This window comes from Rhamphochromis sp. 'chilingali' (genome assembly GCF_963969265.1).
Source record: "Rhamphochromis sp. 'chilingali' genome assembly, chromosome: 8".
In the NCBI taxonomy this organism is placed as follows: domain Eukaryota; kingdom Metazoa; phylum Chordata; class Actinopteri; order Cichliformes; family Cichlidae; genus Rhamphochromis; species Rhamphochromis sp. 'chilingali'.
The window spans coordinates 34183886-34208446 of NC_137935.1; the positions used below are offsets into that span (position 1 = coordinate 34183886).

A 24561-nucleotide genomic window follows, 5' to 3' on the forward strand; every position below is an offset into this window, starting at 1 on the left:
ACGGTGTGTGTGCTAAGAGTTCTGTATAGCCTGCTGATAACCAACATTTGGTGCAACAAAGCACCTTCCATCGTCCCTTCCAATCTGTCAGCACAGGGACCGCTGTGTCTCTGCTGCCAAGAGCAGCGTTGATCAACGTCATTGGGGGCTAAACACCGCCAAGCGTCTGTTTAATTACACTCGATCTAACGGCAATTAGACATCAGGCAGCTGAGGGGGAAGAGTTACTGCAATTCTAGGCTTATGAACTGATCTTGTACAGTATGCAGATTTCACAAGCAACAAACACACAGGAGTGTTGTGTTTGTGTGTGTGGCATTCACACAGTTACCTTGCAGTTGGTTTATTTTAAAGTGCACTAAAACGCAGGGCTATTAGAAGCACATTAGAAATAGGATAGGCTTATCAGAAACATAGGAGACGGAAACTTTTTTAGAATCAATACTAACCATAAAGCAGCTGAGCTTGGTTTGATTCATGTTGAACAGTAAATTCCTTAAAGCAAACCTTCAGAAACACTGTCATGTCCAGGCTCTGCTGATGCATGATTTACAATTTAATAAAGCCCTTATTTATCTTAAAATGGTCCTTTGTGAAAGCCCTCAGGTTAGCCTCTGTCTTGAATGGGTTGTTTTAGCTTTTCAAGGCCCCACTTCTAAGCCCGCTCTGTTCTGATTGGGCAGCTTTTGAAAGATGCCACAGGCTACAGAAAAAATGCAAACAGATCAGCAATAGATTCAAAGAGGCTGTGATTTAGAACTTCTTAAGGCTGTTGTCAGGCACAAGACAAGTAGGAAAAGAAAGAAAGAAAATAAACAACAACAACAACAACAACAACAACAACAACAACATGATCTTACGGGCCTTCTTTTCTGTGCTTTCCATCTCTTTCAGCTCCTTCAGTAGATGCCAAACTTCATTGTGCACAGATCATGAATGGCACCAACTTTGATGATCCCCTGGCTTTTCCTCCTTTGTCACATATATTAGCAAATACCTACAAGTAGGGCTGTGCGATATGACCAAAATCTCATATCCCGATATAAGAATTCTATTGTCCCGATAACGATACAAATCACAAAAATGTAACATTTTCTGTAAATTCTGTGAATCTCGGGCAGCTCGTCTTGTGGGAAGTGTTTCCAGCTGCGCGTCATGTAGCTGGAGTCGAGTGTTTTAACCGATGCATTTTCATGCACCACGAAACAAACGATAGCGTAAAATGAAACTATAGACGTTTTTATATCGTCATCCGATATATATATATCGTTATATCGAACAGCCCTACCTACAAGACTACTGACAGTCCCATGAGCTTCAGATGTACTCTGTGTTTAGCGGTAATGCTACAACCCGTTACTTTACCAGTTCCACTGGGAATACTTTTTACAGGAATAAGTATAATTTCTACATTTCTCTTTCTTTAAAACTCTAAAATTTATATAAATTGAACACTTTAAGAACTAAAGCTGTAAATGGAAAGCAGAACTTAAAAAAACAAAACAAAAAACAAAAACCCAGCTGTGTGAGATGAACCCATATGAAATTCTTGAGGATCAATATTCAACAATACTCCCGGACTCATCAATACAGTTCCTCTTTTCCTCCGGCCTGGACAAAGATTGTTAAACATGTCCCAAACCATCTCAACCTTGAACTGTCCCTCTGATGTACTTATTTCTAATCCTGCCAATTCTGGTCACACCAAATGAAAATATTATCTTCACTTCTGCTACCTCCAGTTTGGCTTCCTGTCTTTTTTGCCCCCAGTACCACCAACTGCTGCATATCCTTTCCAGCTTACTCTTTATGACCCGCATGTTTAATTTGGATAGATTTTATGTCAGATGCTCTTCCTGACGCAATCCTCACCATTTGTCTGGGCTTTGGATCAGCACCGGGAGTATACTGGCTTGTGGCGCCCTGTCACTGGGTTGTCATTCAAAGAAGGTAAAGGGCTTCAAAAAAAAACCAAAAACACCAAAGAGAACAAATACTATTTTGACCATTTAAAACTTTGTGTGTTCCAAGTCAACACTGATGACTATAAATAACCCTAACTGAAAGACTGATAATGAGTTTAGGTGCAGCATTTAGATGAAGCACTTTCAAAAGCCAAAAATCTAACACTAGGCACTGGGGTAGTTAGGCCAAACAAGGTGAAGAAGTCTGGGATCTTTTTCATTACACAGAGTTGATACATCAACAAGAATTCCTTTATCAAAAAGGTGTTTGAAGTAAAAGCAGCTCCAGGCATGGAAAATCTCCCAGAAAACAAACAAACAGTCACACATAGTACTGATAGTGGACTGAACATCCGTTGATGTGTCAACGCTTTAAAAAAAAAAAAAAAAAAAAAATCCAGCTAGGTCACTTTGAGGTGACTGAGTGCCATGATCCGATACCAAAGTCAGACTCCCCATTTGCTTGAACCCACCAAATTCAGACCGTGTCCGCCTAGTTCATGGTGATTCCTGGATAGCTCAGAGAAAAATTTCTAGAACTCACTCAAAGGTGCACAGTTAACAGTTGTGTAGGGGTTAGGCTGGAGTCCCAAATAAATCAATAACATTTCCAGCATATAAACTATCTAACCAATAATAAATCACAATGCACTTTGATATTTGCCCCTTAGATAACTAGTAATTTCCTTAGAGTTGATAAATACCCATTACATACCCATTATCTTGCCATCACCAGTGTGTGAATGTGTGTGTGAATGGGTGGATGACTGGATGTGTAAAGCGCTTTGGGGTCCTTAGGGACTAGTAAAGCGCTATACAAATACAGGCCATTTACTATTTTTACCATTATAAATTGCTTGACAAAAAACAAAAAACAAAAAAAAAAAAACACCCAACTACAATTTCTTATTTTATTTTTTGTATTAAACATGGTTGTGGAATGTTACAATTAATTCTCATCTTCTAGATTTTTGTTTTAGTTTTAAACTAACATTGCATTTTATAAATAAACAGATTACACAGTTATTTACATCTAACAATGTTTCACCATTGTTAGAGGTAAATAAGGTCATTGAGGTTCAACCTCAATTACACTTTAAAGGAAAACAACTTGTGCAATGCAAGTTGTGCACGACATTTGATTTAATCATTTATATTGGTTTTCCTATGAGAAACACTATTGCAAAAGCAAACAGAAGACTCATGGGACTGGTAATGTTCAACTTGAAATCCTTAATTTACCAGTGTTGTCATCATTTTTTCCTGTTGTGTTTTGACTTCAGTTCCTGAACATGTGAGATAATGTTTTGAGGACACAAAGGTTTAGCCAGCATAACAGACTCCTGTAGTGATTGTTTAAATGTAGGGTTGTTGTTCACCTATCACCTGTGTAGTGGATGGGCCACATGAAACAGTTCTTTCCTTACTAATAATCCGTAAGATCTATTGCTGGGTTTTCTGATTTTTTTATTTTTATTTTTTTTTAAGTTTATAGTTGTATGTACTTAAAAATTAAATTTTTTGTGACTTAACCTCCAAGTACCTCATGCTTAAACAAGTGAATGCACTGGAGCGTGCCTCTCTGAAGTTAACATAATGCTACAGACTGTCTAGGGAAAACAGTGCTTGGACACTGCAGCACAATCAAAATTATTGCAGCTGTGTGAGATGAACTTGTTATCTTATCTCCTTTGAAATTGTTGTTTTTTAGATGGGGACAAGGTCTGCAACCACTCGCAGTCAGTTCAAAGTGATTTCAGTGGATCAAGAAGGAAATAAAATAGCAATAAGTTGGACTGTCAGTCTGCAGTCATTGGTGATAACTGCTAAACTAGTGAAAATCACAAATCAGAGTCTAGCCAGAACCTCACAAATTTGAAAAAGAAATTCAAAATGATATAGGTACTTGGCAAACACACTATCCAGAACAGAGCCAGCTGGAAACCAACTGGATCAAGTCCCCCAGTTGCAAAAGGCATGTAGATGAATTGCACTCATCAGTGCAGATTGCCAACACATTGCAGTCAATCTTTCTGCATTTATAAATTAGACAGCAATTATTTGCAACCTTAGGCCAATCTGACTCATCTGAGTTGGACCGCTATTGTTTGACGACAGATCTCTCAAAAGACCACCTTGTGGTTAAAAGTGATTGCCCAGAGGTTGAGGTTTTTGCACAGGGCAACCAGCTGGTCACCACAACTACTTTTAAATGCAATAACCAGACAACCACCAATTTTTCCTACTCACAAGAAGTCTGCTGTCCTATTTTTATTTCAATTTCACTGACCCATTACCGGGATGACTGAGATCCTTCACAGACACACTGACCCATTACCGGGATGACTGAGATCCTTCACAGACACACTGACCCATTACCATTTTCTTTTTTTTTTCTTTTTTTTTTTTTTTTTTTAAAAAACAAAGAGTCTGCAGATGTTTAAGGTAAAGCAAAAAAAGTGTTTCCTGAAAAACACAGTAAAACGTTTCTCATATGACATCTTATACACTGGACTATGTTAGATTAATTTAGCAAAGTGATGAGACACTAAAGGTTTAAAGGGTAAAAATTACCAGAATTCAAACATAAGTTCAGACTGAAGGAGTTAATCTAGAGACGGGTAGTTATGATGTGAACTTATCACATGCATTCCTTTCTACTTTGATTAGGAAGTCTTCACAAACTGAGAACGTGTGAAACATATCTGTGGAGACACTCATATAAACAGAAATGCTTACATTTTTTTCCCCTTGAAAAGCATAAGTGCTGATATGGGTGTAAACAGTAAACACTGGTTCTTTGGATGCAATCTGATGTTATAGGTAGAGCAGGGCGATATGACCACAAATATTTATCACGATATACATTTGAAAATTTGCGATAACGATATAACTGACAATATAATTGACACTAGACAAAATACTTTACAACTCCACAACTTTATTAGTGCAAAAAAAACAAACATCTATGTATTTTCACTTAAACAAGCAGCTGTTTTTTATGTGCATTAAAGTTATATAAAAATGTAACAGTGCAAATTACTTGCTGACAGTTTAACCAAAAGGTATTTCCAGTGGAAATTGGCCGACATATCCTCAGCATAACCATGCATAATATCCACAAAACTTAAGAGGTCAGTCACACACACACACACACACACACACACACACACACACACACACACACACACACACACACACACACACACACACACACACACGTTGAAGCACAGTATCACTCCGCGAGGCTCCTGCCTACGATAGCCGTAATGCTCCGACAATGTGCTCCGTGTACGACATAAAATCATTTCGAGGTCAGTAAACACAACCAGAATTCAAACATAAGGCACACGGGATTATAAGGGGCACTGTCGATTTTCAGAAAAATTAAAGGATTGATTTTAAGTGTGCCGTATTTTCCAAAAAAAACACTGTAATAACAACGGCCCCGCTAGCATGCTCTACCAAAAATAGTGCTTTGTTGAGTATCTGATGGACAAAAGCTAAACCAGTTCCACATCACTGAAGTTGCAGCATTTTTACAAACCAATTCTGGTTCATCCGTTTCATTCAACGATCCCCTTTCGCCCTTCTCATTCTCCGCCATTGCTTATGAAAACAAAAGGCACTGCGCATGCGCGTTTTACCCATATTCTATCGCGATATTTCATTTTCTTATCACTGTGAACGGTATGATATGGCCCAGCCCTAGTTATAGGTCAAGAAAGTAAAAATTAGTTTTTACTGTGACATCACCACATTTTATTTCTTCCTTCTTTTAAGATAAAGAAGTAGTTTAATTACCCTTTACCACAATCTACTATATGTATGTACCCCATTTACTTTTGTTGCGTTCCAGTTGACTTGGATATTTTGTGAGCAAGGCCCATCATTCTGCTTTTGTGACTGACAGCGTTTTCAGACAGAATTTAACAGTCAAAGTAAGGAAACATTTAGCCATCTGCTACAATTCCTAAAATGATCAATATTACAACAGTTTAAAAAAAAAAAAAAATGAATAGACAATATCAGTTCAACTTGAAAACAACCAGCCTTCAAACCAGTTACAGCTGCATTTCAATCACAACTCCAAGTAAATGATTTGGCAGACTTTTATAGTGGATGCCCTTTCTGAGACAACCTCCCAAAAAGATTTCCCTTGTCCCAGTCTAAAAGTCAGGGATCTTTCACTTGTTGGGCACATGTGTAAACCAATATCCAACACCAAAATAGTACATTAAAGTACTAAAGAAGTGAATTCCTTCAGTGGGCTGGTTTCAGTCATTATGCAAATGTATGTTTATAAGAATGAGGAAACCTGCAGTCAGCTGAGACTGAAGAAGTCACTTGGATGAGCGACAAAACGTTTCTCCCACAAAACGCTATGTCCAGATGAACAGAATCAAGTTTTGGAGATTTACTTTCCTGGATGATTGAGAATGCATCAAGAAGCTAAACTAAATATTTCTACTACTGTTGAACAGTAGATTTTTTTGCCACAACTTGCACTGCGCAGTCTAAAGCACAGCATCACACACCGATCTGTTGTGCTCCACATCATGATTGTCATCTTTCTTCCGGCTGTGCACTCCCACTGTCCTTTATTACCACTTTATCGCCATTAAGTGCATTATCAGGTTACACCAAGTGACTGACAAAATCCATCCATCCATTCTTTTCCTATTATCCATTTCAGGGTTGCGGGGGGCTGTAGCCCAGCTGTCTTAGGGCGAGATGCGGGATACACCCTGGACAGGTCACCAGTCTGACGCAGTGACTGACAAAATTGTACAGTTAATTTAAACATGATGAATTCCTCTCTTTTTTACCTGCACAGGTTTTAAAACATAACTAATTTTTAACAACAAGCGCTCCAGCAGAGCAAACCTCTACCAAGACAGCTCAGTAAAAATTAGATGCAGGTAGCATAACAGAGGTTTACTTTGATTACACGAACATGTTGTAGGAGTTGGTCATGGATAATAGGTATTGATTTGGACATGAATAACTTGAGCTTATTATATAATATTACACTACAGTATATTTCTCACTAAGTAGGCAGCTCATCCTCTCTCTTGACAATACTTTCTTTGAGGATATAACACATCTTGGGGTCATCTTGAAAGAAAGACAAATGTGAAATGTAAAAGTGAGATCACTGAGTTCACGTGGACACAAAACAACATTGTGATATTTAGAATCCCCATAGATCATTCCCTATATGCCCATATGTCGTCAGTACAAACAATAGCAGTCAGAAATATAGTTTTAAATAGTTCTATATAGCATTATTCCTTTTACCTCTCCTTCAGGGTCAACAGCTTGATCTGAAGGTCAAAAGCCAAATGTTTCAAATAATATTTACATTTTTTTTTATACTGTACACACTATATGGTGACAATACTTATCCTTAGTCAGGTACTCGAACCACCTCAACTGGCTCCTTTCAATGTGGAGGAGCAGCGGCTCTACTCTGAGCCCCTCCCAGATGGCTGAACTATCTCAACCCATCTCTAAGGGAGAGGCCAGCCACCCTTTGGAGGAAGCTCATTTCTGCCGCTTGTATCTGCGATCTCGTTCTTTCGGTCACTACCCACAGCTTGTGACCATAGGTGAGGGTAGGGACGTAGATCGACCGGTAAATTGACAGCTTCGCTTTTACACTCAGCTCCCTCTTCACCACAACAGACCAGTACAGCACAGCATCCGCATCCACAGCAATCCGTCTGTCGATCTCCCACTGCCTTCTCCCATCTCTTGTGAACAAGACCCCAATAAACCCTACCTCTGCAAGCCTGCACACACACAGACACTATTACAGGCCAACACAGTTAAAAGGTATGTAGTGCAGCACCATAGCAAAATTCAAGGTTTCCTAATTGCTTTTGGCTAGAGAACTGTTCCTGTCATCTTATTACAGCCAGTTTCATACCACTCTTTGCAGTCAAGTGAATGTGCTTTGTGTTTTATATTTGTTATCCATTCTTTTTTCTTTTTTTAAATTGACATCACCTCGTTGAGAGTTTCTAATCAGCTCTGCTGAATCTCCCGTATTTGCCTAAGATCCGTTTTTGATCTCTTCTCTGATCCATATTTGTTAAGGACTCAAGAGGAGTAAGAAAGAAAAAGGTGTGGCACTAATCACGAGACACGCCTCAACACTAAAAACTGCCTCATCCTTTTAATCTAATGGCCTATCGAGCTTAACCTTTCCCTCCCGCCATCTCTGGGTGATTAATAATCAACACAACCCGGCCTGTGTGATCAATGTATCTTAGAACAAAGCGTAAGTCGCACAAACACATCCCAGCTTTTGTTTTACCTAAAAAGGCCCAGCCTCCATTTGTCCCGGCCTGTGAAGTGATTGCCAAATGCACCGTTACTATGTGTGGTTTCATCATTAACAGGTTTAAGAATTTTGCTTTTCTGAAACCATCCTCAAGAGCCCTCACACCAAGAGGCAAATCCATCACAACTGTTTGTGAAAGAGTAAATACAGGTGGACACATCAGTTTATGAAAGAGAAAAGAAACTAAATGCTTGATCTCTTGTGACAGAAAGAAAACTTGTTAGAGGCTTTTGAAGCTTATCTGCAGTTAGAGCCAGCTTAGGTTATGCAAACAGCCCTTTCTGCACACAGTCAAAAGCAGGGGGTCAAGTAGCTCTTGACCGGTCTGCAAAAAGAAAAAAGAAGAAGAAGAAGAAGAAGAAAAAAAAACTTCACCCACAAGGCATAATGAAGCAGAGAGAGATCCAGTGAAGGGAAATTTCCACTATGAATGCTGGGAAGCAAGCTTCAAACAAAAAATTACTACAGTGAGGCGACAGACGCAAGGTTACAAATGATTCTGTGTCACAGCAAGACAAATGGACACAACCCACAGAGCCACCCCACTAACACAGGGAAATATGGACTCGCAAATTATGAAGTCTCCATACTTCTTTAGCTGACACTTTCACTTCCTCATCGTTTTCAAAAAAGCCTTCGGTCAATATAATAATGGAAGCACATTCCCAATCAGAAGACCTGCTGTCACAAAATACGCCTGCCCGTAACTTCCCTTCCAATGAAACAGTCTGACTGAAATAAGGTTCCAGCATTGCCTTTGTGTCATCCTGCATCACCATAGACGAGCGCAATCAGTGACCATCTTTAACTCTGTATTTGCATGTTGTCCTATCACTCATATCTGAATTACTGAACATGCACGCCCAACAACCACACTGATACGAGTTCTGGAATAGCTGGTCGTAAGCCTCCACACATACCATGTCACACTGCAATAGCAAGCCATCAAAGCCAGTGAGTGAGATAAAAGGGCAAAGGTGGTGATCAGCTGGCTGTCCACAATGTTAGGACTCTAACGTCTAACAATGTCACACCTTTATACACTACACAATTTACTCAGTCACTTAGTGGGGAAAGTTGCCCATTCAGTGGTGCCAATTCCACATTAAGAGATGCTGAAAACTTTCTTCAACACTAGAATATCAGGGTGAGAAGCAGCATCTTCCAGTCAGACTTTACCAGAATCAGTACAGGAGTGTACCCGTCAAACATTTTATAATAGGTCACGCTCCAATATGAACATCTTTGACACTCTACAGAAAATGTATCTTTAAAGTTTCCTGCTTTATATTAGTTTGTAGTCAATCCATCTCTGGACTCTTAGCCAGCGCTACCCCAAGCCTCTGCTGATTTCATTATTTTCATCTAATAGTAAAAATACATGATCCAATGCGTAGACGTCTCATTGGTATGTACATTGGCGATGTACAAAGCCGCTCAGTGGGGTTTTTTGTACAGAAGCATTAAGTCGCAGAGTTGCGCAGTTCGAACTTTTTTTGGTTCGCCGTCTTAGTGGGGCGAAATACAGACCGCTGTGTGGGGTACTGTAGTGAGTTCTCCACCGCTCAGTGGGGTGTTGAGAGGTTCCGCGGGGTCCAGATTGTGCTGGACAGTAGGCCTATTTTGTGTTGTTGTCGTTGTGTGAGTGTGTGCGGAGCAGAACATGTGGTCTGTGACACCGACTGCTGTTGTTATCATGGGTTTCTAAGCAACCAAGAGTGAGTCGGAGGGAGACAGACGTTTGTGCTGGACTTTGCTCCTGGCAGCACAAAGTATTTATGTAAAAAAGAGAGAGCGATGGCTCCTTAGCTGCGCGGGTTCACGCGAGCGCGGTCACGCGGACCTGAGCCGTGCGGTTAATCGCAGGCTTATAAATGGAAGAGATTCAAATGTTAGAAGTTTTCAGAAAACACACCAGCCTTGGAGAGCTGTGGAGAAGGCCAGCCCACATCAGCAGCACTTAAGATATGCTCTGGTGAATGGCTTTCCCCCCACCCCTTGCTGACACAATGTTTATTCTTTAGCTTGCCCTGATCGACAGCAGCCTGTGTGCCAGACCATAGATTTAATTGAGGTGGATAGTTGTTAAAAGTAATCTACATTAAGCTTGTGGTTGCTTAAATTCAGTACAATGACATGTGAGGTGAAGTGATATAGGTAAATATTTAAACTAATGAAGTGCATAGAGGCACTTGACCTGTGTGAAAGACTGTCGTCTTGTTATGAGCCATTGTTGAGATATGGAGCACACCTGTGAAAACAACTAATATGCTGAACCCTGTATGAAACATCTAAAAGTACATGATGGAGGAGCTGTGTTGAATATGAAAGTGTAAGACTTTGCCGCTGTGGGCAGAGCATGCAACTACTGTGTGATGTTGCGTTGCAGTTTTTTTCTGAGCTGATGAGCAAGCTACACGTTATCAGATCAAGAGCTGTCTGGGAACTACTCAAAGAGGGGGAAAACAGGGAGTGTGCAGCGTTTCCGTGAGCAGTTTTCCTGCATCTTGACTTGTGTGTAGAGTGTTCATAACATCAGCATCATGTTTTTGTTTATTTGTTTTGTTGGGTTGAAAATAATTAAATAAATGTGTGATCATGCCTATGGATCACCATGGCACGTATCTCCAGCCATATGATTTATTTATGCAGATGACAAAGTGAGTGTGAATGTGTCTGACATCACAGTGTTTTTGTGCACTGTGCAAAAGTAATTGCCTTTGATTGTGAGTGAGAGCGGTGATTCTGCAGGTCACCAGCTATTGTAACGAAAAAAAAAAAAAAAAAAAAAAAAAAAGAGTGAAAAAGAGACAAAAATTACATTGTAGACGAAGAAAAATAATCATGGGAAAAAGGTTTCGTGTTGATCAGCCGAAAAACAACTACAATGTCATTTTATGCTTTTAAGAAAGGATTGTTCACACACACACACACACACACACACACACACACACACACACACACACACACACACACACACACAGATGTGTGTTGATTAAGCAGTGATGATAATAATGAAATGTCTTAGTTTGTCACTTTCAGGTGAAAAGCAGACCTGAATCAATTTTCCACATGCAGCAGTCGGAAGAAAGTTATAGTTTAACATCATTGGAAACATGCAGGCCAAGTTTCTGGCTGACTTATTTACAGCGCCATGTGTCTCTCAACCTCACAAGCAAGCAAGCTCTCACCCCTCCCTGAAGACAAGGAATGCAGCTCCAAAGCAATAACATGATAAAGAGACAGCAGCAAGTCCTGAGCAAAGAGTCCCAGCAAAGCAGCAGCAATGTGGACAAACAGTATCAGAGAAGAAGAGCAAACCCATCATCCTGACTGATCGGATGGATGGCACTGTGTTTACAACAGGCTGTGACTTCACTGTGCATGTGAAGAAAACGTTTGAGGAGAACTGAACAGTTGGAGTTTGACATTTGCCACCTGTGGAGTAAAATGGCAAGAAGAGACAGTGGAACACAGGACAAAGCTGAAGGAGAACTGCCGGCTGTTTGGACTGTTGAAGTGGGAGAGGACAAAAGAGTGAGAGGACAACAGAGTGAGAAGACTAGGTGAGAACACAGAGGAATGCTGTTATTTAATGTGGGAAATCAAAATTTGGGTTAGCAAACCTGGGGAAAAGAAAACTGACTGCTTAAGTTGGAAAATTGAGAAGGAGTCTGGATATATGCAAATATAAAAAACATATACATCATATACAAAATCACACACACAAGCAGAACATGCATTAACCCTACTAACACAAACACAAGAGAGCTCATGAAGATTAGACAACATCTTCAGCATGTGAGTCTGTTTATCATCTTGTCCAAGTCACTTAGTGTGATGCAAAGACCAGTGGACTCATAGCACATTAGTTAAGAAATGATTAAATAATAGCAGAGAAATGTGTAGGAAAGGCACAAACACCCATGCAATGAAAATTAGCTTGTTATCTTTCATCAGTGTTAAAATAGTGTCAATTTAGCAGACACTTGTTATTAAATACTGAATTTATCCAATGCAAAAAATTGACTCTCCAGGTTGCAGGACAACAGTTTAACTTTTGTGGGAAAAAAGATCCTGGTTTGACCAACCAGTGATCAGACAATAAATTTAGTTGTTAAAATGGTAAATTGGGAGAAGCTTCCTGCTTGATTGAGGCAGCACATGTAATTTACTGTATGAGGGAAATTGTCTTTTGTGATACTATTTTGAACATGCTTTTCTGTCGTCCTGTCAACTTAGTGGGTTAATAGCTGATATGCAAATTAGTTGATCGGTTTTAGATTAATGAAAGGTGATTGAATTCTAGCACGAGTGAATGAGATGTGTTGGAGTTTGTTGTGTGTTGAGTGGAGACTCTAAAACACTGAGTTTCCTGTTTTGATGTGCGAGTGAATCCTGTATTTAGATACACAACTCTGAATACGTCAGAACAAACTTCTTTTGTGAAGTGCATGACAGCATGTCACATGTTTTATGATGAAGGGAAAAAAGAAAAATTGAATAAAATAGATCTGTGGCTTAAATGAGTGAAGAGCACAGACCGGGTGATTAAACTCATAGCTAATATGACATTAGGGTTATGTTGTGTGTTGCGCAGTTGATGGTTGGTTTGGAGTGAATCTAGCTGATGATTCTTCTCCTGTTGTGAAGATGAGGAGTTTGTGTCATGACTTAACAAGGCCTTTTTATTTTGATACTTTCACAGTGCACTGAGAGTTTGGTTTGATAATCTCTGTTATTTTTTATTTTTCATTTTTGAACAAGTACTGATTTTTGCTTGTGAATTTCTTTTCTTTGAGCAGATCTGCAAGTCGGGAATTAAAAGCGTTACACGTCGTCAAGAAAATTGTTGCAAGTGAGTTTCTCCACATTTAAAATGGGTTCAGGAGAAAGCCACTTATTTGGGACAATTAGGAAATGAGAGTCCCCCCCAAAAAGGATTCAACGAGGAAATCCAGTCTAAATTATTTTTCTTTTTGAAATAACGTCGTTTTGCTGAGCGTGGAAACGAATGCGATGATAATTTCCACAATTAGCAAAAGAAGGAACCACTGAGTGAATGAGTAAGAATTTTAAAATAACTGACTGACTGACTGAACATGATTGTGTGAAGCTAACCCCCACCTGACAAAGGTGCAGATGAACCCATGTGTTTCCTTTTACAGGAGCAGAAAGATGACAGCAACACTCGAGGTTGCATGATGATTTAACCTTTTAAATGCCATTTTCTGTGTCTGTGCATTTATCAGGTGTGTTATTCATAGGCTTGAGTTGCTCACAGAGATAACTGTGACAAAGTATGCATACGCCTGCGCAAGCGCTAATATTTGCATTTTCTTTTCTTACAGCATGCCAGTTCTTCATGTGAATTGATGATGCGATTTATACCAGGACAACTGGTTGATGTTTTTTCCTACTACAGGATTTCTGGGTTTATGTGTGAGGAAAACTGTGTTTACAGGTTATGAGTGGTGATGCTGTTGCATTGTGTTGATGGGAAAATGTGAAGGTTACTTTGATAATGTGAATAACATGTGTGAAATTTCCTGTGTTGAGAACTGGTGTTACTTCTTTCCACAGCTAGGGATGGCTAACTTTATGGTGTTTTTATGGCACCTCTGGAATGTGGATGGCCGACGCCTGCCCACCAGGATAATCAATGTGTGTTGCTAATGTTTGTTTTTTGAGACTGCATGTACAAGATTCAGCAGAAGCGGACAAGTGACATGAGACAAACAAATAAGAGATGCGGTGTTATGGAATAGTTAATATGGGCTCATTAGCTGGCCACTTTTGAGCCCATAAATAATATATGAGTGGAGTGACTTTGCTTAAGAGCAGTCACCGATTACATTAATGTTGCCTGAGTACATGGGATGATCCATGTCTGAGGCGACTTATGAAAATAATTGTAGTTTACTGATTTGAGAAAACCTGCACATGACACTTGTCTTGCTGATGTTGAATGCTTCTTGTTCTTATGATACAATTGTTTACAGGTATGAAGTTTGATTTTACTTCCAGATCTTGTTTTCCAGGCCATGATGGTGTGTATGCAGGCTCCTGGGAGAGCCAGGTGTTAAGCAAACTTAATATGCAAAACACACTAACATTTTCATTGCAGGATTATAGGTCCAGGGTGGTGCTGCTCCAGGGGAGGAGATGCCCTGATGTTGCCTGGGATATGATCTAGCTAATCTTTTTCTTTAAGACTGGAATCCAGGTTTGGTGAGTTGACGCATGGGTGTGTCCATGCGTCAAGAGGAGGGGTCCAAGGATTAACATTAAACAATGTTTTTTATTATTGTTGCAGTGATTTGTGTGATTAGCCGTTTTATTTACAAATATTAAACCTATGCAAGTGGTGCACCCATGTTCAGATGAGGCTTTGAGGGCCTATAAGTGAAGTTCACTGAACTAAAGAATGTGGTTTGATGATTGTTGACATACTCTCCAAATAGTTTGTCTTCCTAGCAAGGAAATACAGGTGCAGCAGTAATCTCCTGAGAAATCTTCAGAGGCCCAGTGAGAAGCGCATAGCTGACAGGACCAGGCAGTGGTTGAGGTCAAAGGTCAAGCTGGTTGGGGCCCATCATGAGATCAGACCTTGGAGCCACAGCAAGGACCATTTTAACTGCCTGCAAAATAGCGAGAGACCCTCCTGGATTTATCAGAGCCACTGCAAGAGGTCGAGGTCCCAGGAAACCCCGGCACCCTCAAGACAGCACAATAGAGAAATCTCACACTTGGTTGTTTCAGTGGTGAGGGGGGAGTGCTGATTGAGCCCCCGTAGGGTAAGCTCGCACTTCAACCTCCAGCCTCTGATCAACTCTAGGGCAACCAAGTGCGAGGCGTGATGGACCTGTGTGCGACCAGGACCCTCTTGGTTACCTTGACTACGACGCTCATCCTTATAGGACCCCAGCTGGTGCCGGAAACAGCTGAACCAGGAGGAAGGCAGAGGAGATGGACACATGACAACTCTCACCTAAGAGAGACAGATCCAGCAGGCCCAAAATCAGGACTATGCATTACGAGAAGGAGTGCCTGAGAGGATCGTCCACAGGATGGGAGGAGAGAGACTTCAGGAGGATCAGAGATCATCTTCAGCACAGCAGACATCACACAGAGAGCTGTGCTACTGAGCTTCCAGGAGATCAAGAGGAGACTTCCCACAGCAAGATTTTAAATAAAATGAAAGATTCAATATTGATGCTGAGAAAGACAATTAAGGTGTACGACGTGCCCTGCCTTAAATCTTCAGCAGCGTTGGGATATGAAAACTCGAGGGATGAGGGCTCCATCGACAGCGTAGAAGGAGTTCGAGGATGACATCATGATTCTGTGAAAAGCACAGGAACCAGAAGCTATGGTGGTGATGACAGCAATTTCCTATGAACATCATCTAATGCTGTGCCACTGTACTGTGCATACGATGACACTCTGAAGGCTGCTGGGATCATAACAGCAGTAAGATGACGGAACCCAGCACCCTTTCCACAGAGAGCTTTTTCTGCAGAGCGTGGACAATGGCAGAGTCATAAATATCCCCCTCACAAGACGAAGGTCTGAAGTCAGGTGATGGGGGCTGGTAAGAGGCCATAAAACTGGAGTGCTGAGAGGTCTGCAGCTTGGAAATAGCTGAGACCCATGTTGACGAACAACAAAACCAACTGGTATGTTTGAATGTTTATTCTACATACATTTGGACTCTGGTCCTATGGACAGTGATGGAAACAACTGGAAGAGACATTCATGACGCCCTGCAGAGCTTAAACCACTCTGCAGAGAGACATGTGATGTGCACACCCGGAGGAAGCACCACCAAGCTGAGATGTTTTTGAAAATGTTATCTTCTTATTTTCACTATTAAATTAACAATTTCTTTGTTTGCTCATAGGATGCAGTTTGCCATGAGCTGAGCTCAATGAATGGGATAACTGCTAATACATTTGTTGAACTGTGTACCTTTTCAGTAATTTAGGGTGATTTGACGTATGCTGAGTATAAAAATGTTTGCATTGAAACTGTCAGACATGAGGTATTCATACCTGGGAACTTTTCAAGCATAAAGGTCAAAAAGGGGGGAAATGTTAGATTTGTATTGTTGATTGTCATTTATGCTTAGAAATATTTACTTATATATGCTTAGAGTTTTGTAATTAGTTGTAGATTGGTAGAGGTTTTGATCCTTGATAGTCTGCAAACTTTGTGTGTATTAGACAGCACTTTGGGAGCATGAGAGGTCGTACCGTGTCTTATTATTTTATGGTAGGATTAACGTAGTTGCGTCTGTTCTAGTCTAAGTGCTCTTTGTTTAGATGAACTGCAGGACTTCCTCACCGTGTTATCTAGGATGAACCATCTAGGGTGAGGGGGAGGCTACCCTCTTCCTGACCAAGGATGTTTGACCCTTTGATCAGCACCACACACACACACACACACACACACACAGTACTCTTTGTGTGTATGTAGACGTCATATGTTAATGAACTTATGCATATTCATGTAACCTCAATAAAAGAACAGTGGTACGGGAGAACGGACGAGAGCAACTGGGGTCAAGCGAAGGAACGGTGCCTGTCCGGTTCTCTCCCGTGCACGAGAAACATGAAGAAGCTTGCCTACTTGCGTCTTGCTTGCAGTGTAATTATATTGTCTTAACGTTCCAGCGAATAGGTTTATGCTACAAACCTATCAACTTCGCAATCTTGAAAAGCAGAAAAGTAGTAAATAGACAACATATCTGATAGCGTAGGGTTAAGGTTAGAAATATTTAAGTCTCAGGGGGTTCTTTTTTTTTTTTTAAATGAATAAATAACATACGTGTTAGCATCTTGCAATTATCATAATGCAACATGATGGAATCTCTTGTTGTCACCAACTCCCTTTAAAACTCTAATTTAAACTCCAGATTGCAACAGAGACACTTTCCATTATGTCCTTTGTTCAGGGTTATTTTTGGAATCTTTATAGCTGCAGGAGATATTACAACACTTTCCGTAACTTTATTAGCATTCCTCGTGACGAGTAATCCAACTGTTTTAGCGCCTCCAAGAAGCTCGCGTGTCGTGTGCACTCCGTGTTTGGCACCAGTGTGATCGTTCTGTTAATTATTACGTGTTCACACAGTTTTGCAAATAAATTGGAGCAACGCCGACAAACAGGATTTCACTTTATTGCTTATGATAGCGGTCGCCACGGAAAATGTCATAAATATCAGCCTGTGACATCTGATAGGCTACTCACACCACTGTACAAGACCTATTAAAACCTTACGTTTGAGCTAAAAAAAAAAAAAAAAAAAAAAAAAAAATTAAAAAAAGCCTAACCCTTAAACTGCTATCAAACAGTTTTGTTACAACTTCTTGGAAGAAGAAGTCTTTAACATTTGCTCAGTTATTTATTCTCTTGCTCATTTCAAAAATGATTTGCTAATGTTAACCTTGCAATTGACAGTTATGAAGGTCAAAAATATTACTTCTTGACTGAAGGTGTCATTTGCTGATAATTCGTGCAACAAAAGATGTGTGTATGCTTACGTAACTTTATACACTAGATTCACACCATGTACCATTCAAACACGCGCAAATGTAACTTTATGTTCTTGAAGAAACAGCCGAAAATCAGCTACACGCACAAACTGACGTGTTAGTCTGATGTTAGCCGACAATATGTTGAGGCTGCTTTTCTGCCAGTGTTTCTGTACAGCCAGCCTTTCAGCCTTCCTAACAGCCAAACTACACTGGCCTCTTTGAGCATCCACTGCCCACAACAAAACCCACACAACCACCACGACTGCCAATATTGCACAAAGACACCATGTTACTACAACCCACGGCGAGGGGATGGGGGCAGAGAGAGAACTCATTTATGATAAAAGAGGTTATTCGCACACTGGAGCTATTTTTATTTGATTCCATTTCACAATTTTTGTTCCTGTAACAATCTTCTATATGCTGTGAAGTAAGCCGAGATTAACAAAGGAAGTAGTCTGAACACGTTTTTTCTTCCTCCCTCTTTCTTTCCGAGAGCTGAAGGAACGGGCACGAGACCCTGCCAGGGTGACAGAGCGTCCAGTGCTGAATCAGCGGGTCACAAGTTGTGTAATCTCACACACACACTAGCAGAGGCAGGGTGGACAGAGCAGAGTGTGTCTGTGTGTTTGTGCAAGGAAACTTCAAGAAAAAAGAAACAGAGGCCCAAACAAGTGTTACAGTTGTGGCTCCTCTTAATTTAAAGCCTCAGTGCCGCTGAATGGATCCAGTTGGCCTATAAGACGAGTCTCTTCAAACAGCCAATTCTTTAGGCTTGACCAAAGTTTTGTTTTTGTCAGGAAAAGTGCACACGCACACGCACACACACACACACACGCACACATGAGGGGGACTCTCAGCTTAAAGCCTGCCCTGTAACCATTCTGAGGGATGTGCTCAAATTTACCAATTAAAAGCCCTCACTTAGTCCTCTTATGGAGTGGGAACCTACAGGCCCTGATCTCTATTCATTTGAGGCCCTGTGGCATTAAAATGTGTGGGAGCCCCCTGCTGTTTAAATCAGGTCTAAACGCAGTCATCCAAAGCTGCATGAAGACTTTCTAGGACTTCTGACAACTGCTTGTGTAATGTGTAATAAAAAAAAAAAAAAAAAAAAAGCAAGATAAAGAAGATGGCCTACGATAACAATGGTGAGCCAGATGTGGGTGCTGCACGAGACACTTGCACAGCTGCCAGTTGCATCACAACCTGCTGTGTGCTGCACCCAAGCCGCTAACCAACGATGAATTGATCCATTGTCTGATGCTGGTGGTTGTATACACATCCAGTGCTCCTGACACTACCAGTAATCCCTATGACATGTGCATGTTTACCCAAACTATCTAACAGGCATTTAATTTATTCATCAAATGGCGCTTGCATTGTAGCAATTTAAATCTTGACAAAACGCTGTCCAGCAAGATTCATTTACTTATTGGCAGTCAGATATGCATTGCAAAATTTACATTTAGCTAATAAAGCATCTAATAGTACGGTTGCGTTCATCGGTTGGAAATGGATGCAGTACTGTTTGATGCAAACTGGTATAATTTGTATGCAGAATTAATAAACTCACTTACACATTAAAACTGCAATTAAGTAAGTAACCTTTTATATGGTATTATGACAATACAGACGACTCTTACGGCCAGATTGTTTTTTTAACAGTGGAGTTTGGCTGAACTCTTGCGTGGGTGTTATCGGCTGCTACCTATTGACAGAGCCAAATCCAGATGTTCGGACAAACACCTTTACTTCCAGAGCTACAGCGAAGCCGCAAGCCGGAGAAATTCAGTGTGTGGTGTTCACCAGTTTAGGAATTAGCTCATGTTAATTCACAAGAATACATGACTTGCAATTACGGAATTAAGGACACATTAGCCCGACACAGCAGGCTCCCGACACCGCAAACCTCGACCATTCACGTGAGAACACCCGGAGGTTGAACTTCGTTTAAAATGTGACAATTTATACTTAAAACTTGTGTTTTCTACCGCATACACACTCCACAAGAAATTTCCACAGTCACATAGGCACACCGTTGAATTCGGCACGTACATACTGCCCCACACTTCATTCATCTCTATTCCAGCTTTTGGCCACACTTGGCTCACACGTTGCTCTTTATCGTTGTCTCCAACAGTTTAACGAGCAAAAAGGGGCACACGGTGGCTTCTCCGCCAACCCAAGAGAAGTGGACGCACTGTCGAACAAGGGAACAAAGTTCAGAGTGGTGACAAGCGAAGACTTACAAGAGTTTGTTCATACTGCAGCGCCCGCTGATCTGACCCGTCTCCTGCCATGGTTCAGCTCGCGGTTTTCAGGTCGCCAAGTGAAAGGAAAAGCCGACAGCGCTATTGTGTTCTCACTGATTAAAGCATTAGATTTACTGTAGTTTCTGTTAAGGAGTTCACAAACGGAACTCCAAGTAAAGACTGTGAACTGGTTACAGTAAGTTCCTTCATTTTATAGCCTCAAGTTCTCAACAAGATAGAAGGCTGAGGCGGAGCTTTTGCTAGTTTAAGTGGGAGGTGTCAGTCAAGCCAGAAGGAACCTTTCGGTTGTTCATAGTTTTTCTTTTACCTTTAATCCTTTATTTTCTTTAGATAAAAATTAAAACCAAAACAAAACAGTCTAGTTTAGTATATATGCTTGTGTTGTTGTTGTTGTGTATGTAATCAGGGAATTCATTAAAGGTTAAATAATATGAGTAATTAAAGCCTTCTGAGCTGGTCCAAGCTTCTTCAGGACCAAAAAACAAAGGACAATCAATCTAACCGTGTTCATAAGGAACGGTGCTGCAGTCATATGGTAGAGCTCCTAATGACTCCTCATCTCACAGCAAACATTTAGACTTATAACAGGAAATGCACAGGTTAAAGTGTGCCCCACTGTGTCTGAATGCACAATAACAGAGCCCTGGTACTGAACAAAATGTAACAATTTTTAATGTTAGAAATAGAAATGTCTGCATTTCGGTGGGGGGGACAAAGCTCTTTTGAGTTAAGCATTCAATTGTGCTCTGAAAAAATAACTCTGTGTAGGAATGCACAGTTTTATGCTCACAAATCACAATGGGCATTTTCAAATTACTGAGGTTAAATCAGTGAATGACACAGGCGGCCTGAAACACAGTATGTGTGAAATGTTCTCTTTGGTGTCATATCTCTTTACTAAATAGTGAAATCTATATCTCATTGTAGCTATTTATTTCTGCATTAAGCTAGCTGCTACAAACACAATGCACCAGTGATAGGACAGGTGTTCTACAAGGAATACAATCTCTGAAATATCTCTGACACAGATGAATCCATCTTTTTTTTTCCTTTCTTTTTTTAAGTATGATTAATGCAAGTTTTTCCCTGACATGACCCAATCTTTAAAGGTTGCTTAAACCCTGATGTATCGCATCGCAGAGATGTCAGCTAAAGTTAAAACATTGTCAGGCTGTATTCTCATGTAATATGAACTGGAATCACATCGAGTCCAGAATTTGTACCTAATTCGCGTTACTGTTTAGCCTTTAGTTACAAGACCAGAGATGATGCAGTTTAGAAGCATTAGGTTAGGTAGAAATCTTCTATTAGGAAGTAAATAATTTTAAAAGTACATAGAAGTATGTAATCCTGGTTGGGGTGGACAACTACACTTAATGTTTTTGGTAAAATGCTACAACCTTGTGGTGAAAGTTTCCATTTAATATTGGTTTCCATTTAAATGTATTTGATAAGGTAGCTGAAAACCTCTGAAGATTGAGTTTGAGTTGTTGCCTTCCAGCCTTCGTTTTAGAGTACCTGTGAGGAAGACTAAAAGACTCCAGGTCTCTTTTATCCCCACTGCATCTTGTCTCCTCAATGGCAAATAACTGTTCTTGGACTTTTTAATCACTATTATTGTCATTATTATTTTATAGTATTGTTCTGTTTATTTATATCCTGCTGCTAAACTAATTTCCCCTTGTGGGACAATAAAGAAATTGAATTGAATTGAATATTTACTACAGTATTTGAGGCTTTAGTGAAGTATTATACCAGCTGACCTGTCAATACTGACCACCAACAAGCTACACTGTGTGAACTTCACAGGTAGTCCAGGTAGTCCATCTAACTCACAGGTGTCAAACTCCAGGCCTCGAGGGCCGGTGTCCTGCAGATTATAAATGTGTCCTTGATCCAACACAGCTGATTCAAATGGCTAAATGACCTCCTCAACATCTCTTGAAGTTCTCCAGAGGCCTGGTAATGAACTGATCATTTGATTCAGGTGTGTTGACCCAGTGTGAGCTCTAAAACCTGCAGGACACCGGCCCTTGAGGCCTGGAGTTTGACACCCCTGATAACTGATGCATTTCAATCTGTTTTAAGGGATGAAAGATATGACATTTTCACAAAGCTACACTGCCAGCGAGAGTAAAATTTGGAGCAGTTCATTAAAATCTCTAAGATTATGTAATCTAATCCTTTTTCCATTTTCTGATGCCAGGAGGAAGTGTAATTTTATTTTGCCATTGTTTTATACATAATATTTACAGACACAGCACGCTACTTTATTCAAATCTAATAACATTCTGTATATTTTCTTAGTATTTGTTACTTGCTAGCACAAATGCTAACATGCTAAAGTAGAAAACTAAAATGGTTCATATTATAAAAAAGAAAAATTCCAAATGTTGCAAACATCAATATGTTACCAGTGCAGACATGTTTGCGTGCTAGGATGCTAGAACTATAAAGCTGCATCAACACAAGGATGACAATGAGGGATTCGCTCATCATGGATCACTTTGAAGGTGATGGTTATCTCTATTGGACATTCCAGCCTGTGGCTACCCAGTTAATTTGCTGGCAGGTTATCTGTGAGTCACCGGTATCGTGCTCTCTCATCAGCAGTCGCTTCAAATACTTGTCTCAAAGTTTATCTTGGGACCTGCCAAATTTACATCGCCTTCTGTGTAGATGTAACCAATAGCACCACACCATTGGATTACCATTTTGAACCCACCAAGCTAGCCAACTTTGAGGGTTCAAATTACAGTTGACTTTTTCTTTTTCTTTTTTAAAACAATAAAACCAATTTTCTACCCCAATTCAGATTTATGTTTTATATTCCTTGGGGAGAGGAAACGTCTGTAACAGTTGTATGTTTTTTGTTTGTTTGTTTTTTTAATGTGGGAGATGTAATGAATGCTTGGAGACAGAGCATTTGGCTTTGGAGTAGATTCAAACCCAGCAATCACCTGCTTACCCCAGGATGTTTGATTTTGCCTTTTTAGCTGGTGTTAGCATGTTAGGATAAGAAAGCTTCTCTCAACAGATGGCACTCTCAAGCTGCGAGCTCATAAAATCCCCAGTCTGTCTAAACCTATAAGACAGGTTGCTTTCACAGTACTGACTACTAAATATTTCCTTGTTATTGTTTTCTTTAGGTGGTGAATCAGCTGAAGCACTAGGTATTTGTTGTTTGCGCTGCACAAGGGAGTGATCCATTTCTGCCTTCATTAACCATCTTGCCATCAGTCAGGGGCTTTAGAAATTAGCGAATTTTGTTTAATTGTATGCTATACAGCAACTGAGACTTAAACCCAATAGGAAAATGTTTTTCCAGTGAATAAATCTAGTAAAAAGTAACCTAGTGGCTTTTGTCAAAGACTTCCATACAATGTGACTTATTTTTTGCAGTCGCCCCCTTTTGGCAAATTCAGGCACTTCTACTAGGTTTCATTTTGTAGCACCAGAAACTACATCCATTATTATTATACAGTTTATAGAAGAATGATCATGTTTGCATTGTAATTTTGAGGATGTTAGCATTGTGATACTGGCATTTACTGTTTTTCCTCTGAGGTACAGACTCACAGAGTTTTGAGTCTGGCTGTAGATGTTCAGTCTTGTTAAGTAAGACACAAAGACACAATATCCCATTCTGCTTATTGTTTTGGAATAAGATACTCTAACATAAAAGAATCACATCTGAAAGATTATGCCTTGAAATAAAAGATAGAAAGTTACTGATCTGAGCCAAAACCACAGACAATCAGATCAATGCAGAGAAAGCTCACTCTCACTCGGTATCACTTGAACAAACCTTTTCATGTGCAGAGGTTAACCATTCTAAAGATATTAACTGCTATCCAGTCGAACAAAGATAACTCTTCCTGAGGTCAATAATGTGTTAGATTTAATTTGTCTTCAGAAACCTGATACTGAGAAACTCAGGTGTTTGATGTTCTTTTGCAGTGATGTGAAACAAATACTAGGAACCTATTCATAGCTGTCAGCGGGGAGTCCAACCTGATATGAAACTCTACAAAAATACACACTTGAGCTCACTGCTGTTGGACAGAAGAGGTTAATCATTAGAATAGCACTGCTTTGTGTGAATCTTGTTTGAAAGCGACAACCTTTGTAGATTCAGCTCCTATCTTGTGGAGCTGCTGTTTTTAAGGTTACGCAAGGGTTCACATTCTTGAAACTCATGACTCACAATGGAAAATGGCTGGAGGTATGTGATAAGCAGAAACACCAGCTGATCAACAGCAGTCATCCATCTATTTTCTACCACTTATCCAGATCTGGGCAGTGATGGCACAAAACATTTATTGAGGGATCTATCTTCCCTACTACATCCTCCATCTCTCTCCGTCTCTGGCCTCTGCCTGGTTCACTTGTTGTATTTGAGAGCGTCCAGAATACTTTCACAAAGCCATGGT

General features: G+C 40.2%; 1 protein-coding gene and 1 long non-coding RNA gene across 3 annotated transcripts in view; one reads left to right on the plus strand and one right to left on the minus strand.

The window, feature by feature from the left end:
* LOC308401469 (chloride channel protein 2-like) overlaps positions 1-20347 on the minus strand; it is a 187552-nt gene extending 167205 nt beyond the window's left edge. For both annotated transcript variants that reach the window (XM_080889686.1, XM_080889685.1), the window contains exon 1: positions 20105-20347. In XM_080889686.1, the coding sequence (XP_080745812.1) occupies positions 20105-20155 (51 nt within the window). In that variant the 5' untranslated portion in view covers positions 20156-20347. The remainder of the gene's footprint in view (positions 1-20104) is intronic.
* Positions 9739-16934, plus strand: LOC308401470. Its single transcript, XR_013972575.1, has 2 exons — positions 9739-13565; positions 13665-16934. It is a non-coding gene; the product is annotated as an uncharacterized lncRNA (long non-coding RNA).
* Positions 20348-24561: the final 4214 nt, after the last annotated feature.